Below are 20,637 nucleotides of genomic sequence, written 5' to 3' on the forward strand. Positions count from 1 at the left end.
CGAAATGTTCGTAAAAGAGGGTGTTCGTAAACCGGGGGCCGACTTTATATACATATATATGTAACCAGGTGAACTGGCGTTTTACCGTTGGCCAGCATCTTTGCCTAACAGAGGGGGTGCTGTCCCTTTGGGAACAGCGGTCACGGAAATACCGCGAGAGCGGGTAGTGCGCATGAGACCCAGGCCAGGAAGTAGAGGAAAATACCCGCGAAGACTGACGGTCTTGGAGGCCTCACGTTAAGTGGACGTTCCGTCTCGTGATTCCAATCGTGCCTCGATAGAATTTAAGGTAACAAATACAGTCAATTACAATATGTTCAATAAGATAACGAATCTTTGAAAATAGCGTGTTATGGAAATTACGTTTTACAGTGGAAGCTGGTCTGAAGAGGTTTATTGTTTTGCTGCGGAGCGTGGGTGTATGCCGCGGCGCAGCGTAAGTAATTTCAAACCGTAAAATGTCGTGTAGAGTCACAGTCGGTTTGTGTAAAGTTAACGTGTCACCGTTGATACTGCTCAGAGGGGAGATTGTCCGTCGCCTTCTGAGTGCACCCGTGAAAGTTGCAGAAAATATTAGTAAGTGTATTGAAATGTTCAGTTTGTTTGTCATACATGTGACCATTGAAGTTCAGTGGCTTGAATTGTTTTGTGTGTTTTTTTCTTTGTTCAGCAAGCCACTACTGTTGTCTATTTGGTAATAATTCTAATCTTGGTGTTTGTAAATTAATGCTGTGCACATTCCGTGTGCAGTCGGGGAATAAAGCCCACATAAAATAAAGTGTGTGCACGGTCTTAATTCTCACTTGGCCACATATATATATATATATATATATATATATATATATATATATATATATATATATATATATATATATATATATATATATATATATATTTGGACACACATTAGTATTAACTCACAGAAAGAAAGCATTTGCTCCTTGTCACAGACAAGGAGGGGCCGCTTTTGGCTTCATCCAATCAATCAGCAAAAAAAGAACAAAATCTTGGCCGCGTGGAATTCTTTCACTTGGTATACGGATGAAGGCCATATTCCTTTTTTTTGTTTGGGGCTTTCCGAACTGTGGACTTGACCACAGCGGACGGCGGCAGATCAGATTTTTTAAGTCCTGCGTAAAGCTGGCGGACTGCTCTGTGTTACACATCTGCTATTGGAGGAAGAGGAAGAGACGTCATAAGTGATCATGTAAGTCGCATCTATGGGAGGATTTTGGCAACTAGCCCCCAGAGTGCCAACGTTGTAATATTACAATGATACCTTTAAGCCTACAAAAATATTCTCTCCTTTTTTTCCTCTTCAAACCACATTTACATCATTAATTGTTCCTATTGTTCTGTTCTGAAATGCTATTGGATGGCAGAATGGGTAAATAGGCCCCAGTAACTGGACATAAAGTCATTCAACTTGAGATTCTATCGTCCACTGAAGCGTATTCTTTTGGATGAGATAAAGAATTAGGTTCGTAAAATGTTTGAAAAAAATTCTGTTATAATTAATGTGTCCAGATCATGATTAGTTAATGACATCATGAGATATACTGATACTGTAATATTTTTAGCATGTTTTGTCCATGTTGTAATTTTACAACATTGGCTCAAAGTGACTGCACAAAATGGGGCTGCACCTTGAACCCCATATTGATGAACTGTCCTTGATATGTCTTGATTTTAGATTAAAATAAAATGTTATGCATTACATTAGTAATTAAATAACACATTTTAATCATAAAATGAGAGTAACTGTGTATTTTTACATTTCTGCAGCAATGCTGTTACATAATTTGAGAAATACTACTGTATACATCTGCTTGATTGCCTTTGTTTGAAATGTGTAATTTAATTACCAATGCGTTATTATTTGTATGATTTGAATCTAAAATAAATTTTAAAAAGAGTTCAGTTTTAAAGATGGAAAGAACTCTTTAGATTAATTGAATACTAGGCCTACTGTAAAGTACTACTTGATGCATCAGAGGCTCCCTAGATCTATCTATCTATCTATCTATCTATCTATCTATCTATCTATCTGTCTGTCTGTCTGTCTGTCTGTCTGTCTGTCTGTCTGTCTGCCTGCCTGCCTGCCTGCCTGCCTGCCTGTCTGTCTGTCTAAATAAACATATATAGCATTATGGAAAAATAGATTGTACTTTTTTATTTTTCAAATTAAGATTGATCAATAACATGAAAAAGGTGTAAAATGTGTAACTGAAAAAGACCATAAGAGAAGCGTCAAGAGGTGGCATGAGTGTATGTTGATCTGATCAGGGCACATTGCTACTGTTAATCACACACTACAATATAAAAATGAACAAGGTATAATCATACTTTTCTTTTGGAGAGACAAGAGTCCATGTTCCAAAATATGTACAATTATTTTGTGTATATATACATATACATATATATATATATATATATATATATATATATATATATATATATATATATATATATATACATACATATATACATATACATATATACATACATATATATATATACATATATATATATATATATATACATACATATATACATATATATATATATATATATATATACGTATATATATATATATATATATATATATACGTATATATATATATATATATATACGTATATATATATATATATATATATATATACGTATATATATATATATATATATATATATATATATATATATATATATATATATATATATATATATATATATATATATATATATATATATTGTGGCGGACACTAGGACCATGTCTCTCACCCAGTAGGCATGTTGCTATGATCCTTTGATGCTTTGAACCTGTTGGCTTTGTCTTTGCTGTTTTGGACTTTGTTGTATCAGTTTTGTGATGGCATGCGAAGAGTAAAGATCTCCACTAGCACAGCAACGTGTGGTTTCCTCGCCTCGCCACAATATATATATATATATATATATATATATATATATATATATATATATATATATATATATATATACACCGTAAATTCCGGACTATAAGCCGCTACTTTTTTCCAAAACTTTCAACCCTGCGGCTTATTCAGTGATGCGGCCAATTTATGTAATTTTTCTAACGGCCGCTAGGGGCGCTCGAGTAGAAAAGGTAAGATTAAGACCGGTGGAATATATGCGTCGAGGAAGACTGCAACTTCCTGTCTTGTGCATAAATTAAATTAGCGTGAACATACCCTCATCATGGAAAATGCAAAAAGAAAGGCATATGACGCAGGACAAACTCCATTCCAGCTGTGATTCCTGGGGGCACAACGAAGTATTTGCAGCCGCTTGACATTAGTGTGAATCGTGCATTTAAAGTGGCGCTCCGTGTTGAATGGGAGAATTGGATGACCAGCGGCGAGAAATCTTTCACTAAAACTGGCCGCATGCGAAAGGCAACTTTTTCACAAGTGGATCCTGACAGCGTGGGGGAGCGTCAAAAAAAATCACCATCACCAACGGCTTCCGAAAAGCCGGTCTGCTGCGTGATGGAGAGGAGGGCACAGTGGCTGCGAGAGAGAGGCTGAGGGAGTGTGTGACGACGTCTATATAACAGTTTCATTCCGACACTGAGGAAGATGACTTTGATGGCTTCAGTTCAAAGGAGGAAGATGAAGACGGTTTACCGTGATTTTTACCAGTATGTTCTTTTACCAGACCTGTTTTACCAGACCTGTTATACTGTGTTACTAGCGTGTTGCTACCATGCTGCTAGCGTGTTGCTACCATGTTGCTACCGTTTTACTGCCCTGTCACAGGCTTCAGTTCAAAGGAGGAAGATGAAGACGGCTTACCGTGATTTTTACCAGTATGCGCTTTTACCAGACCTGTTTTACCAGACCTGTTATACTGTGTTACTAGCGTGTTGCTACCATGCCGCTAGCGTGTTGCTACCATGTTGCTAGCGTGTTGCTACCATGTTGCTACCGTTTTACTGCCCTGTCACAGGCACCGTTTGGGAAGAAAGTTATATTATTATTGTGAAGTTATATTATTAAAACTTTGAAAACTCTCTCTGTGTACCGTCTTTCTTTGTAAATATGTTTACATGTTTTAATGTGGGCACATGCGGCTTGTATGCAGGTGCGGCTTGTGTATGTACAAAATCGGTTTTCCTCTAAAATGTAGTGGGTTGCGGCTTATAATCAGGTGCGCTCTATAGTCCGGAAATTACGGAATATATATATATATATATATATATATATATATATATATATATATATATATATATATATATATATATATATATATATATATATAATATACTGTTTTTTTCTTTATTTGGCCTTCTTGGGGCGAGGAGTGAAACGGGTCCTTGAGGAATGTAGGTATTTACAAAAGTGTGGATATCTTTCAATTCTCTATGCTTATTATTATGTTAAATGCCACTAATGCACTACCATGGTTTACTCCAAAATGAACACACCAAAAACGAAATGGACATCAGCCTTAGCTAGGTTGTATTTTAAAGCGATTTTTCTCATCTCAGGTGTTTCTGTTCCAATTAGCTTGGCTCTTCCTTGGGTCTCCTTTATCCCAAATTATCACATTACATTACATGCAGGTAGCTACCAGCCACTCATTATAGAATCATATTCTGTCAGCTATAGCCCCTTTCACGTCAAAACAGTCCAGGAGTTCCTGGTCGCAGGGTTCCAGATTGGAAGTTCCTGGTCTTCGGCCCATTCGTTAGCGTTCAGACCGAGGCGCAGCGGAGGGGATAGCTTATTGAAATTGGACTGATGATGTGAGTTGGGGGGGGTGGGGGTTGCACTCCCCCTCTTGCCACTAAAATGGTTAATGACAAGCAGGATGATGAACTAAAGAAGCTGCCACACACTGCATGACAATGGAGACAGAAATTTGCTTTTTCTTTATTTGCATCTGTTATCTTGATTCTAATAAATTCATATACATTATTCGAGCTGCACAATTTGTAAACTTGAGAAGGGGAGGGAGGAAGCATCTCGGATTACTTATGGGCAAAACCACGATTCCTATTTCTGCTGTCTTCCTACTAAATAGCACAAAGCGACAGGACCAATGCATAGTCAAGTCTCTTATTTTTGTCCCCTTTCACGTCAGTCTCGCTTGGTCACGCCACTCTCTCTTTCTGGCACGTAACTCAAATGCGTTAACTAAGAACACATCTATTCAAAACGTGTGATTCGTGTTTTCCATGATCAAACGGCAGTTTGTTTCAACAACAAGAAGTAGAAGGGGGCGAAGTCGATGCCGACACCTGCTTTGAGCTGGTGGGCTGGTGTTTCAGTGTCTCTCAGCATTTTGACTATGACAAAAAGCTATAAAAAGAATACACGGACTGAACACTAAATGGAGTGGATTTCTGATCTAGATCTATTTCTGATCTAGTAAATATCCTTCAGTCGATGTTCTGTCCGTATTTTTTTTTTTTTAAAGCTCTACGTCATAAACACGCTAGCTCATGGTGGGCATTTCTTTCAGTTGGATGTCCTCTTGTCCATCAATACGCAGTAGACTCTGTTCCACAGCCCCCATCCACCTATCAATTTTCTCTCGTTCAACGATTTCAAAATATTAAACTGGCCACAGTGAACACGTAGCGTAATGGCTGACTATATTGTTGAGGTGAACAGCAATATTCACAAATGCAAAAATATAACATGGATTTACCCAATGCTGTTTTGGCTTTCAGCGTGCTTGGATATGGCAGACAGGCAGCTGGCTTTAACTGTATGTAGTAACATAACATTTGTGGACATGAAGTCAGCTCTGAAGAGGATATTCGGCAGAAACAGGAGGGTTGTGATGGACGGCATCAGCCAGGAAATGGTGTATGTTATGGACCAGCAATGTCAACAAGGCAAGACCTGGCAGTAGACCCCGTGACTAAAGACTCCACTATGCGGTACAAGTCCTCTTGTCAAATACGGACTGTGATCAAAATGTGCAGTGTGCCAAAATACATTTCACTGGGCTCCAGACTGCCCGCACAAAAATGAGTGTAAAGATAATGAAGGATCATCAAACAGAAGCTGAAGAGTGCTATATTACTCTGTTAACCAAGGACGCCCCAACAGATGCAGAAATATGTATGACAATGTTTTGGCTTTGCTACAATTGATACTGTTTACACGAGAACAGTGTGTGGAGAACAATGGCTTGAACACTACAGCGTAGTATTGGGAGAGGAAAGTGCACATATTATGAAAGAAACTAAAAAACAAAGTCACAGACCATTTAAATTTGGAGATAAATAAGTAGTTTACTCAGGCAAGAGCTTGCAGGCAAGAGTGGGCAGAGGAAGTGCAAAATAGAAACTGAAGTTGTACCCGTTGTCATACGCCTACTGCTAAGTAAGACATCCCTAAAAAGAGCAGGAACAGTTTTGAACATGAGGAGTCTCTCAAACTGGGTTTGACCAGGTCTGGACATTGTTGTGTAAGCATTGCTGTGAGGATAAACGCATTGCTACTTCAGAGAATGTACCAGTGAAGAAGAACTACTAACAATAACAGGTGCAATGAAAACGGATCAAAAGATGAACGTTTTAGAGAAACCCCACAAACAATTTGGACACGCCGCTGCTGACATGCTGCAAAGACTTTTGAACAGTTGATTTGCATGAGCTGGAGCCAGGAGTGTGGTACCTACATATTATTGACCAGTTCATTCGTTTTAGTGCAGGAAGTGTTCTGACTACCAAGAAGTCTTCTGAGATAGTCAAACATTTCATTCATGACTCGGCCCACCTAAAAGAGTCTTCAGGGACAATGGTGGGGGGGTTCGATAATGAAGAAGTGAGAGACATGGCAGAGAATTTTAACATTGAAGAAAAGACAGCGGCTCCCTACAGGCCTTGGAGTAATGGGATGTTAGAACTACATAATCACACCCTTACTGAAATCATAATGAAACTGGATACAACTGGAGCACTGTGATGTACTGGGCTTTGATGGCAAAGAATTTTTTACAAAGTGTCCATGGTTACAGTCCACATCAGAAGGTATTTGGACAAAATCCCAATCCCAGACTGTCAGATTACCTGTGATGAAGAGTACAGCAAAAAGCAACAGTGAGACAATGACATGGGGCGGCATGGCTCGGTGATAGAGTGGTCATCTCCCATCTGAGAGAGACCCCCCCGATTGGAGCCAACACACCACAAGATGGTGATCAGTTGACAGCTCTATTCCTCCTCCATTTAACGGAGTATCCAAAACATGCAGCAGGGAATCCGATGAGACAACCACAAATTCAGTCATACAACTTCAGCCTAGGCTGTCCTGGTGCCAAGTGCTCACCCTAACCCTTGCTTGAACATGGTGTTTGTTATAGACCATACGCGATGAGCACAGAAGTCCACTTGAATTTTGATCAAGGGGGCCGTTCCTACCAATCACGCCCATCCTGCTTTCACTGTCATTGCCCTTGTGATCATTGAATTCCCCCTGTAAAATCATGGAAACTTAATTGAATGTTTGGTATGTGTGTGATTGGTTACACAGAACGGTGTTACTCAGACCACAGTTTATGAACAATTAAAAAAAGTGCAATAGACATATTTGACCAAACATGATAATTAATCGTGATTAATATTCAGGATTTTAATATTGACCAAAATAATTGTAATTATTATTTTGGGCGTAATCGTGCAGGCTAGCATGTGTGATTATTCCTGAAATCATTCATGAACACGCAGGAATCTTTCACCAAGCAGCATTCTTCAATTGGCAAAAACTCACAGTACCAATGCATGCATTTGGAGCAAGGATGAAAAAAACCTGACTTTATTGTTTTGAGTTACATAAATATAACACTTATTTGTGAAGGGGCGAGAGGAGAAACGACTGGAAGGCCACATATAAATCCCATTTGTGCATATTAAACACTTGGTCTTATTAATGAGGTCTTGAGTGATGCATTAAATATCTTCTGTTGAGGTGGGCCTTTTTTTTTGCTGATGACTTACATTTTGTGGGGACCCTGAAACCCCTTCCATCTATTTATTTATTTTTTTTGCCAGCACATTATTTAAATTTCATTTGAAGTTGGAACCCTTTCAATTTCTGTCGGTCCATTGCTCCATAGGCCAAATTTGAGCAAGACTCCTGTCTCCACTTCCGTGGTCCACCGGTCCATCGAGTTTTTTTTTTTTTTTGGGCTGTTTTTTGTCAATGGATTACAGTGGACAATGCACTGCTTGTTGCTGCTCTGACAGTAAAACATACCACCAATTTTGGTAAGCCTTCAAAAAAATAAATGTGACCATACCGAATAATAAAACACAATTATTTGTACAAAGGCTTTTATTTTGTTGTACAGAGAGAGCAGGTCACAACAATAGCTGACTTTTATTGTTGCTGCAAAAGAGTCACAAGTCGTGACTTGATTAAACTACACAACCTTGTCCTGAAATTATATTCAATTACCAATTTGCAGTACCACAAAAACAACTTAATTATGCTGGCATTTTATTTTACAATACCAGTGTATAGCTCAGCCTTTAGCATAAATTAGCTGCTAGCTAGCCGATAGTAGAGAATGATCACTTTTCAACAACCCAAGCTGACTCAAATGTGTGTTTTTTGGTTTGGTCGTCACTTTGTCTCGACTAAAATGCATGTGGGGCTGTGCGTATCTAACATGAATTCAGTCCGAATTGCTGGCAATAATCATAACATTATTTGTATGTCATGGTTTCAATTGTGGGTAACACAATTAATATAACTCTCTTTGCTAAAGCATGTAAACAGAGGGTTTCTGAATGTTTCAGAAGCCTGAATTTTGACATAACCTGACCTTAACTCGATTATTGACTGCATGTAAACGTAGTGTCTGCTTCTCAACAATATTGTTCTATTTACGATATGAGGACAAATCAATGCAGTACGAAAAAGTGATGCTTTTTCATTAGGCCCTTGCCAAACACTTGGCAACTTAAACAAAAACAATGCTTCCATTAAGTTTATTCTGTGGACAATTTTAGCTGTAAGTTTAACCAGACTGGAGATTTTATTCAACATGGACTGCATTGAACCTGATTAAAACTCAAGGCACCATTTGGTGTCTGTAAAAAAACTATGTAGGCTTTAACCATAATCTACGTGAACCTAACAGCCCTAGTGTACTGAATTGAAATGTATGTACAAGAATTCGACATGGTCATCAGGGATGCCAGCTTCCATTTTGCAGTAATTTTGTCCATGTGTGTCGTTCCACTATTTTTTTATTTTCTTTTTTTTTTTTTTTAAGTTCGAAGTTAGAATCTTTAATCTTATCCAAGTGATTAATATATCACGACACTGAAAATTTAGCATTATGGAAAAAGATTGTATACTTTTTTATTTTTCAAATTAAGATTGATCAATAATATGAAAAAGGTGTAAAATGTGTATCTGAAAAAGACCATAAGAGAAGTGTCAAGAAGAGGTGGCAAGAATGTATGTTGATCTGATCAGAGCACATTGCTACTGTTAATTACACACGACAATATAAAAATGAACAAGGTATAATCATACTTTTCTTCTGGAGAGACAACAGTTCATGTTCCAAAATATGTAAAATTATGTCAGACATGTACATACATTTGTATCAAAAGTTACTTAAAATAGACTATTATTATGGACAGAGACAAACAGATAGGTGGATAGTTCAGTAAATTGTTCAAAGATCAGACCTTACATATCAATCCCAATCAAATAACCTGAATAAATTATAAAATGGTTCTTCTCATTGTGCTATTATCAGTTAGCAATGCATAACACACCTAACATAGTAAACACTTGAAAAGCATGATGACATTTCATGTCACCATAGACCCATCAAGTGAAAAAGTGTGTTACTTCAAATATTTGTTACGGTCTCGTTTGCTGTGGTCCTACCATTTACTTGTGACTTGAAGACTCAGTAGAAACTAAATCAGAAAGACCTGGGTAAAAAAAAAAAAAAAACAAAACAAACTAATACACAACAGTAATCCCTCGCTATATCACAGTTCGACTTTCGCAGCCCACACGTAATTGTGGATTTAAAAAAAAATACTGTCAGCTGAGTGATGGCATTACGTAAGAGCATTTTGTACCATGGCCTTCGTTCACCCTTTTTGTTGCATGGTGTATGGTTCCATCGGCAGTGCACCTGTGGCAGATCAGTAATCGTCCATGTCGGACTATTCCTTGTTCACTTCTGTTGCCAGCCTGCACACCAATGACATTCTTTGGGATTCTCCATGATCTTAGTCAAGGTTTTGCTTCCATCCTTGTATGAGTTGTTTGTAAGCATCGTCTGTGGTTTATGTTCGGTTTTGTAATAGTCCCAAGGCATTTTTAGCTGAACTATTTATTCGCCAATTGCTGGCACTTTTGATTGGATCTGTTTGTAAGGGGCGTTCAATTTCATTTCTCCTATCCTTGTACCTTGCGCAAGCATTTTTTTTATTTTGTTGCTTCCTTCAGTGCATTCATCCATGCGAATAAACTCCAAAAACTTTATTTGGTGTCTGCCTCTTTGGAATCCACATCACGGTGTCACTGCACTTCATTGGGCTAACATCTTGGCCCAAAAGATTTTTCCTTCTGTGTGTAAGTGGGCATTCAATTTAAATTCTCCTATCCTTGTATCTTGTGCAAGCATTTGTTTTCATTACTTCCTTCAGTGCATTCATTCATGCAAAAAAAAAAACTCAGTGAACTTAATTTGGTATCTGGCTCTTTGGAATCCACATCACGGTGTCACCGCACTTCATTAGGACTACATTTTGGCCCAAAAGAAGAAAGCGGCAACATCTATCTACAGTATCATTATGTTCCTTGTCTATCAGTAGCCCCATCAGACCCTCCAGCAGAAGCTGAGACTAGCATAGATGAACCCTGAGTCCTTAATGCCACCAGCTTTTATTGTCAGGCGCAGTAGGTCGTCCTTTGAAAAACTCATTAACCTTTGTGGTAACCTAATATCATCATACTGCGCAGGACTTTCATCATTTCTACATTCATCAAGATCATCATCATTCAGAGCAAGAGCACGCATCATATGAGAAAGTGTGTGAGTGAGAAAAAGTTAAAAAAAAGGGAATTTATTAACCCTTTACTGGGCACAGCGGTCGCTTTCGGACGATAATATATACAGGCAAAAATGGCCTTGATTAGGCACAAGTTTAAGTCCTAAACAGGTAAGAATTTTCAGGATTTTAGAGAAATTTAGTGGTATGTAAGAATTTAACCAATGGCAGTTAAGGACGCTTTCGGAGGTTTTCCCTGTTTGGACTATCAGCAGAAAGCGGTGTCCAGTAAAGGGTTAAAGGACATAGGCACATAGGCACGAATGGTACAAGGGAGTGTCAATTTATTACAAATGTAACTATGTATATGTTTACATTTAGTTTACATGTTAGATTTAGTATAGTACATATCATTTGTCCAAGTTTAATATTTATTAAAAGCATGTCTTGGGTTACACATGTATTTATTGGAGTCGCTCATGTTTATACAGTGCATATCAAATATACTTGATAATTATACGCGATCCAATCCAAATTAACCATGAAAAACGAGGGATTACTGTATTTTATGGAACTCAAGATGACTTGTTGCCAACCACGTGGCTCACATTTTTCACAATCTCCAATATGGCTCTGTATATGGCAGTGTCAGGTAACGTTAACCTGATGGAAGTTGAATTTAAAATACAGAAGAGATTCATTGGTGCCCAGTACTTGTGAGTGTGTGCAATTCTAAGGTCATATTGTATCCAAACTATAGCAAACATGTTCCGTCAAGTTACTATTTCAAAATTGTAAACAGGTCCGTTTTCCATCATGCTTGTCAAAGCTGTAAAACATGCTACAGGCATTAAATCTGAGTATCTTTCCTCAGTTTTATTTTAAACACTTATTCATTTAAAATTGGTGTATATAAACAAGTACCTGATCCCCATACAAAATTGTACAAATCACAAGGTCTTGGTTTCTTCTGTTCTTTCGTTGTTTTTCAAGAAGACACTTATTGAAGCGTGGAATACGTGAAGTCACTAGCTGAAAACTAATCTGATCAATAGTCTTTTGGGATAGGAACATGACTCTGTGATACAGGTGGTCATTGTTGAAGCAAGTTGCAGGCGTTTTTCTTATAACTTTATAATCCACAAAACAATAACTTTTCACACAACTTTGTGAAGCTTTGGTGCACGGGCCAAGGAAAACTAATCATACAAGGTTTGTGCAGATCAGGATTTTGGTGCACTTTCACTACCTGCTGTTTGAGTCACTTTGGCGTACATGTGCAAATCTACCCTTGAATCAAAACAGCAACATCCCTTCCATTAGTAAGCTCCATCCGTGAATCGCTTGCAAAAGATGGAACTACTCGAAACTACTATATTTAATCATGGTTGGAGTGCAATAGAAGGAAATGAAAAGCCAGATAATCAGACACTCAAAAGGCAAATTACATGTATTCGTGCGCAAGGTGTATGTGAGATCCTTATTTTGACCTGCATTTACCTCAACTGTCAGTCACATCACTCTTTCCTTCTTTCTTTTATATTTCATTATATAAGAATCAATAAGATGACCTTCCACCGCTCCCACTCAAAATTGTCGTCTTTATCAATAAAAATATCTGTTCATATTTGTCGTCTGTCAACTTTCAGTGGCAGTATTTTTGACGAGGTCAATCTTCCTCCCCTGTGGAGACAGCCAATCGCATGGCCACAGGCAGGTGATCCGTGAGGCCAGCCAACTGTGTAATAAAGCTGAACTCCTCTAATTCCTGTAAAGATAGGAAAATGTCATTATGCTCAATAATAAAAAAAACAAAACAAAAACACAGGTATATATCACCACATCTTTCACATCGTCCATCCATTAGCTACTGCTTTATCCGGGGTCGGGTTGAGTAGGGAAGCCCAGACTTCTCGTTCGCCAGCCACTTTGTTCAGCTCCTCTGGGAATATCCCCAGGTATTCCCTGGCCAGCCGAGACACAGTCTCCCAGCGTGTCCTGGGTCGTCCCCGGCGCCTCCTCCCAGCGGGACATGCCCGAAACACCTCCAAGGGAGGTGTCTGGAAGGCATCCTAAGCTGGCTTCTCTCAACGCGGAGCAGCGGCTCGACACAGAGTGCCTACTGGATGACCGGGCTTCTCGCCCTATCTCTAAGGGAGAGCCTGGAAACCCTGGAGGAAACTCATTTCAGCAGCTCGTATCCGGGATCTCGTTCTTTCGCTCACGACCCACAGCTCGTGACCATAGGTGAGGGCAAGAAGGTACATTGACCAGTAAACAGAAAGCTTCGCCTTTTGGCTCAGCTCCCCTATCACCATGACCAACCGGTACAGCGTGAGCTGTGATGCGGACGCTGCACCGTTTTGCCTGTCGATCTCCCGTTCCATCTTGCCCTCACTCGTGAACAAGACCCCAAGATACTTGAACTTCTCCACTTGAGGCAGGACCTCATCCTTGACCCGGAGAGGGCACTCCACCCTTTTCTGACTGACAATCATTTTGTTGGAATAGGATGGGATGCCAAGGCTCAAATAGCACATCAAGGTCATGAGCAAACTGGAATAAAAATAGATGGAGAAGAATGCATCTCGAGGTTTTTAACATAAGCATGAATTACAACAGACCGGATAGAATATTATTCCATAATGAATCCACTTAAAATATCCTGAATTTGTAGCTCTCCTTAGAAATATAAGTCAACAATATACTGCATAAATACCTGAAAATATAAAGATGGGCTTTTTAGTAAACGTTAAATAAATACAAAATTTAAACTGTCTTTGCTATTTGGCCATTTTGTCAGAGCTGAATATTTAGCATCTTGTCTCTTTGATTATCTTTGGAGTAAAGTTGCGTGTTGGGATTTTCAGGGGTGACTGCAAGTGCTCAGTGAGGCGTACAGTATATATGATGTTTTGTTTTCACCACATTTATCATTTCTTCTATATTGAAGCACTGGAAGGACTACATAATTGCAGTTTTGAGCGAGTGTGCGAAGTTAATATATTACAGCTTGACAGGACCAGGCACCGAGTAGTCGGCTGCTCCAGAGTGGGTCGGAAAATCAAGGTCAACAATTTTATGCGTCGCAAAGGGTCATTGAGCTGTGCTTTATCTATTCCCACACTCAAGACCATTTTGCCATGGGTGACCCTACTCCGGCAACTTAGATCCAAGGATCACAGGGAGATACAAAGCCCTCCACTGCGGGCATGTCATGGAAAAAACATGGAAACATGTTTAAGATTCAAATAAATACTCGATAGATAGCGATGAAAAGATAAATATTGTACATTGTAATTATTTTTTGCCTTTTTGCCAGCTGCACTGATGAATTGCTCTGCCTTGTATTGCATATTACTGTATTATGGTCATAATATAATATTGTAGTTCACCCCGTTGTGGAGCTAATAAACTTTATCTGAACTTATTAATTTTGTGTTTGAACTGCTCAAATACTTCATTTTGATTGACGCTGTCAGAGAGACATTCATTTTACATGGATTTGCATGGATTTTTCTTTATATCATGCCTGTGACATTTCATTTATGGATAGTTGATTTGTATAGAATGAACAATAAATATTGGCTCACTGATGTCACTATATTCTGACACAAGGTGGCATCAAGCAACAACGTGTTGTACATGTCATGTTTTGGGTTTTCAAACCCCCAAAACACTGGTATTTACAATTAACGCAATCCTTTTTTTTTTTTATAATACATGATTATACTCCCTATTAGCTTTATGGAATATTTTAATATCTAATCATTTTTGTCTAGGACAGGGATGGGCGATTCTGGCCCTCGAGGGCCTGTGTCCTGCATGTTTTCATGTTTTCTCTTCAACACACCTGATTCAAACCATTAGCTCATCAACTAGCTCTGCTGGAACTTGAAAATAATCCTAATCATTTGAATCAGGTGTGTTTGAGAGAGAAAACTGGAAAACATGCAGGACACTGTCCCCCGAGGGCCGGAATTGCCCACCCCTGGTCCAAGAGGACAGTAGATCTACAGTAGATAAACAAATTAACTTTTCGTTCAACAGATCATAGAAACAATGAACTATGACCTACAGTGGATAAACAAATTAACTTTTGGTTCAACAGATCATAGAAACAATAAATTAAACAATGAATTAATAAATCAATTACATTTCAGTGCCATGGATGATAGTTTTTTTCAAGTAAAATAATTTACATTAAATTCAATTCATTGATGGGCTCATTGTTGAACAACTTAACATTTGTAATGTTTCCACTAAATCCACTGCACAGTTGTTTTGCTTATGATGGTGCATGGCACCTTTGAGATCTGTTTTTTTTGGGGGGGCTACATGTGATATTTTTGAAATATGATTCTGAACACTAATTTTATTGTGGTATTGTTCCTCAGCCATACCAATTTCCAGTCCTGTTGCAAGCCTTCGTCACTGTACAAGATATAGTCAATCCGACGTCCATTGCCTTTCAGCGGAATGTTCCTTCCCTTCTGGCTATTGGCGGGACAATGGGTTTTACTGGGAGGAAACACCAGGTACTCCTTTCTGCCCTCCTCGTTCTCCATCACTCTAAGGTGACATACAGTATAATGATGATAAATGAGAGATGTGGAGAGCGATTAATTGACATTTACTATACAGGATAACACCAGATCGAAGTCGAAGTTGTGGTGCCCATCCAAACACAAGCAGTAATGAATGAACACGGAATAGTTCAAGCAAAACACATCTACCAAATGGGCAGTATTTATTACTGTTTTATTTTTGTCGATGTTAGTTATACCACTTGAGAGCTATTGCTCAAGTTAGTCACCATTCTTTTAAATCTTATGGACATCCCGACATTAACAACATGACGTTTTGGTATTATGAAAAATTCTAACTTACTTCTGTAAACTCTCGGGTGAACTGACCTCATCATCGTAAAGGCCACTGGGATCCAGCAGTGTACCTTTTCAGGGGTAATGAAAACACACAAAAGAATGGGCATACAGGCAGAAAACACAGTAGCCTATCAAAGATAACTTAAACACATTTGATCGCTAAGTCATCTTCCTTTCAATATGTCACTTAAGACTCGTGTACATTGACTGTGTGTAAAAGAAGAAAAATTATTTGGTATAATACTTTGATTTTGCTCATCAACTGCTGCTGTTCTCACCCAACCAAAAACACATTTTGTTAAATATAAATTACAATCAATTATACATTCCTATGGAATATAGAATAAGACGAAGACTTATCCTTACTCAGAGTTAACACATCTAGCTTGTTTATATTTGCGGCTCAATTTTCAAAGACAAGAGACAGATGCACTGGCGCATCCCCATTCTAGGTACCATTTCATGTTCGGTCTGCGCCAAGCATGAGAACATAAAGTGCAGTCAACTCACAAAAGCAGACACATCATATTGATGCCCCTTTTGACCATTAGTTTTACTTAGGCTACATGCTAAGCTGAATATATACCCAAGTAACGAGCAAGCACCGACATTCAGTAGTTCCTACTGGTAATTGTCATGTTCCCTTTACAACTTTAACAAGGTTTAATAATGGATATTCACGTAGTTGACATCCTGTCTCCCTTGTGAAATCTGTGTCATTTTCACAATCCCCTGTACTCCGGTTTTCTTCTCCAGCCATAAAACACGTTTGTTGGAGCAACGTAGGACTCTTAATGGCCCATAGGTGTTAAAATTAGTGCAAATGATTATTTCTATGTGTCCTGTGGCTGCCTAGTGACAGGTCCAAGGTGTATCCCAAGCATGTATAAAATAGAACATATACAACAATAATGCAGTCAACCAGTGAAAATGATGATAACAACAACAACAACAACAACAACAACAAAAACAACAAAACGAATTAATTGTAAAGAAAAAGGTTACCTAATAGCACATACTGCATCTGATACTGCATATTTAGCACAAAAGTAGGGCAATAGGGCATGGTAGCTGACTGGCTACTATTTTGTGGCATTTTGGGGGGTAAGCTTAATAAAATAGAATAATTCTCCTTACTCTTTCACTGGTGCTTTAATTTCTTGAGTTCCTATTTATAATGACTTTCAAGAGACAAAAGAAAACTCATCTGTTGTGCTGGTCCAGCACACAAAATCCGATCTATAGTAAATAAGTAAGGCCTCAGTGGACAATCACACATTGCCCATGCAATAACATTGGGCTAGATAATACTTCCTATCCAGACCAAGCCCTCTGGTTGCTGCGCCACTAATGCCCATGCATCATCCCTGTATTAGATGGATTTCATTTTAAAAAGAGGATGCATGTTGATCTAACTGGGAAGTTAAGGTGCCATTGTACATGGATTGCCCTGTTTGATTTTTATCATTGATGTATAATGACTTTTGTCTACAACCTGTTTTGAGTATTGAGTGTGTGATGATCTGTGGTGTGTGTGTGTGTGTGTGTGTGTGTGTTACCCAGAGCCCATGGTTTGTCCTCTCCTGGCCCCTGTCGGCACGGGTCCTTATATATGGAAAAAAGTGCATGTTGTTGTTCCAATTTGTCCTCTGGGGAAGAAAACACAAACACATATTCAGATGAACCTAAAAAATACAAACACATTCATTTGGACCTCGGAGTCCGATATCACATCCTCAAAAAGGGCCATAGAGGTGGCATGATCTGTGGTCAATGAGGAAGCACAACCTGTGACGGCAGCCGATAAAGCATTTAATTAATCAGTTCAATGTTCTTATGTCACAGTTTAAAAATAAAAACAAAAACAAAACAACAACAACAACAAAGAGTATAGACAGCGGGGCACATACTTTTTATTTGTTGTTGCAGCAGAGCTATTTGAACATTTATTGTCAAAAGGCACCGTATTTTTCCGAGTACAAGTCAAGTATTTTTTCACCTGAATGCGTACCTGAAGAGCAATTGTCAAAGTTGAGGTCACCCAGAATGACATCAAAGGCCACAAGGTCTTCAAGAACTTTTTCACCTTCAGGATGATGTGTTGAAGCTTGGCGGAACTCCGCCCCCCACTGGAGCATCAAGTCCAGCTGTTCACATCGTACAGAGGCATCACCTGGCAGAAATGAAAAGGAAACATTGTTCAGATGTAGATTGACAAAGACAGCCAAGCATAGTTCTTATACAGTCCCTGTCAAAAGTCTTGTCACGTATCCATTTTGTAGAAACAATTAATAACCTGACTTTTAATTTTTCAATTGTTTCAGAAATGGCTCATATGAAAGCTAAGTGGTTTCAGAAATGGCTCATATGAAGGCTAAGACCCTCCCAAATGATGTCAAATGCATAAATATATATTTGTTTCACAGAAAAAAGATTTATCATTTAAACAAGATATAAAAGGTCAAATTTTGGCAAGACAAGTTTTGTCGCCTGTAGAAAGTAGTGAGAAAATTGAACAAAAAATGAACCTCAAATACAAAAATACGTTAGATAACAAGCGAATTAAGTCGTGGTGCTGTGAGATCCAAATTTAATATTTTGCATGACTTCCATGGGCTTGAAGGACTGCATCCATGCAGTTCGGCAAGGATTCATTCAAAATATTGATGAAGTCACCCATGCCATCACAGATGCTGGCTTCTGAACGTTGCGTTGATAACAGTCCGGATGGTCTGCTTCCTCTTTTGTTCAGAGGACAAGACATCCAGTGTTTCCAAAAACAATTTGTTAAGTGGACTCATCAGACCACAAAACACTTTTCCATTGTGCATCAGTCCATTTTACACGAGCACGGGCCCAGAGAACCCGGCGGCGTTTCTGAATGTTGTTCATCAACGGCTTTTGCTTTGCATGGTAGCGTTTTAACCTGCACTTACTGATGTGGTGACGCACTGTATTTACTGACAGTCGTTTTTTGAAGTTTTCCTGAGCCCATTTAGTGATATCCTTTCACAGTCATGTCGGTTTTTAAGGATCGAAGGTCACGGTCATTCAGTCTTTGTTTCCGGCCGTGGCACTTACGTGCAGTGATTTCACCAGATTCTCAGATCCTTTTGATGATGATATGGACCATAGATGTTGAAATCCCTAAATTCCTTGCAATTTTGCTATGAGAAATGTTGTTCTTAAACTATTTTCTCAAGCAGTTGTGGACAAAGTGGTGAACCTCACCCCATCCATGCTTGTGAATGACTGAGCATGTTTGGGGAGGCTCCTTTTATACCCAATCATGGTACCCACCTGTTCCCAATTAGCCTGATCACATGTGGGATGTTCCAAATACAGTGGTACCTCGGTACTCGACCGCCTCTATACTCGACCAAATCGGTGCTCGACCAAAAAATTTAAGTAGATAATGCATCGGACCTCGAACAGATTTTCGGTTCTCAACTAGCCGAGCCGAGCCGAGCCGACCCGAACGCGCTCCTCGGCCCTTCTCGGCCAGCGGGTAAGCGCCAGTTCAACTCAGACCGCCAGCGGAGTAAGACGTTTGTTCGAGTATTTCTTCCCGGATTTAAACTTTTTCGTGTTGCTCTAGCCCTTAATAATGGGTCCAAAGAAAGACAGTGATAAGGGGAAGGCAAAGAGGAAAACAATGAGGACCACTATTGAACTGAAGAAGGAAATTACGCATAGCAAAATATGAACATGGTGTACGAGTGTCCGACCTCGCGTCGCAGTTAGCTAGCGTCATCATGGAAGGAGTAACTCCCTCCCGTCCTCTCCACTTCCATTCCTGTATGCCATCAACCACTCTCCAAAACGTAAGTAAATTATACAAAATGGTTTATAATGCTTTATTTATCTTTATCTTTATCATGTACTGCTTGTGCACATTTACTTGTGCACACATACTTTCCATTATTTCTTATGGGAAAATTGGTTTCGGTGTTCGAACAAATCGGTGCTCGACCACCACCTCAAAACGGATTATGGTCGAGTACCGAGGTACCACTGTAGGTGTTTGATGAGATTTTCTCAGCCTTCTCAGTATTTTTTTGCCACCTTTCCCAACTTCAACTGGACGTGTTGCAGCCATGAAATCCTAAGTTAATTATCATTTGGCAAAAAACAATTAAGTTGATCAGTTTGAACATTAAATATGTTGTCTTTGTAGCGGCTTTGTAGTAGTCGTCCCCACCCCCCAACGACGTTGTCTACCCTACTCTACTCGACAAAATCATAATCTAGTCGTTCCCACCCCCCAACGACGTTGTCTACCCTACTCTACTCGACAAAATCACAATCTTCCTGGTTCTACTCTGACGTAAATATTTTGGAGGCCATTGATTGTTCCAAAACAGAATTGAATATGCTAAGCAGATAAACAAATGGGGAAAACAGCCACCATTAACAATGAATAATGAAGAGAGAAAAAAAGAAAGAACAGCTTTGGCATTCATAATGTACTTTTGATGGACTTGAAGTAAATGTCTTCTGGTTGATGCAATATTCCAAAACAGCCACAATACACAAACCAGATACAATAATTTTCTGCACTCTTCATTGTTTTTGTTATGCATTATATACATTACGTGCTTGCTACCGTCACCATTAACATTTGTTACTGGCAAGGTGAGGCATGGCTTCCAGGTAATGGTGGAGGCGGTGAGACTCACTGTTCTTTGTTATAGAGAGGAGTAGAGTAGAACAGGATAGAAACTGTCAGTGGAGATTGGGCTTTAGAGTCA

General features: G+C 39.0%; 1 protein-coding gene and 1 long non-coding RNA gene across 4 annotated transcripts in view; one reads left to right on the forward strand and one right to left on the reverse strand.

Annotated features, from left to right (window-relative positions):
• The first annotated feature begins 249 nt into the window (after positions 1-249).
• On the forward strand, positions 250-575 carry LOC148421845 (uncharacterized). Its single transcript, XR_015865820.1, has 3 exons — positions 250-289; positions 373-436; positions 521-575. It is a non-coding gene; the product is annotated as an uncharacterized LOC148421845 (long non-coding RNA).
• Positions 576-9,519: 8,944 nt separating this feature from the next.
• smpd3 (sphingomyelin phosphodiesterase 3) overlaps positions 9,520-20,637 on the reverse strand; it is a 57,207-nt gene continuing 46,089 nt past the window's right edge. For 2 of the 3 annotated variants that reach the window (XM_088416380.1, XM_088416378.1), the window contains 5 exons: positions 17,886-18,059; positions 17,446-17,535; positions 15,891-15,954; positions 15,404-15,572; positions 9,520-12,768 (listed from right to left, as the gene is read on the reverse strand). In XM_088416380.1, the coding sequence (XP_088272506.1) occupies positions 12,670-12,768; positions 15,404-15,572; positions 15,891-15,954; positions 17,446-17,535; positions 17,886-18,059 (596 nt within the window). In that variant the 3' untranslated portion in view covers positions 9,520-12,669. The remainder of the gene's footprint in view (positions 12,769-15,403; positions 15,573-15,890; positions 15,955-17,445; positions 17,536-17,885; positions 18,060-20,637) is intronic. The other variant, XM_088416379.1, reaches the window with a different exon arrangement.

Source organism: Hippichthys cyanospilos, chromosome 6, assembly GCF_059441005.1.
Source record: "Hippichthys cyanospilos isolate Australia breed blue-spotted pipefish chromosome 6, RoL_Hcya_1.0, whole genome shotgun sequence".
In the NCBI taxonomy this organism is placed as follows: Eukaryota; Metazoa; Chordata; class Actinopteri; order Syngnathiformes; family Syngnathidae; genus Hippichthys; species Hippichthys cyanospilos.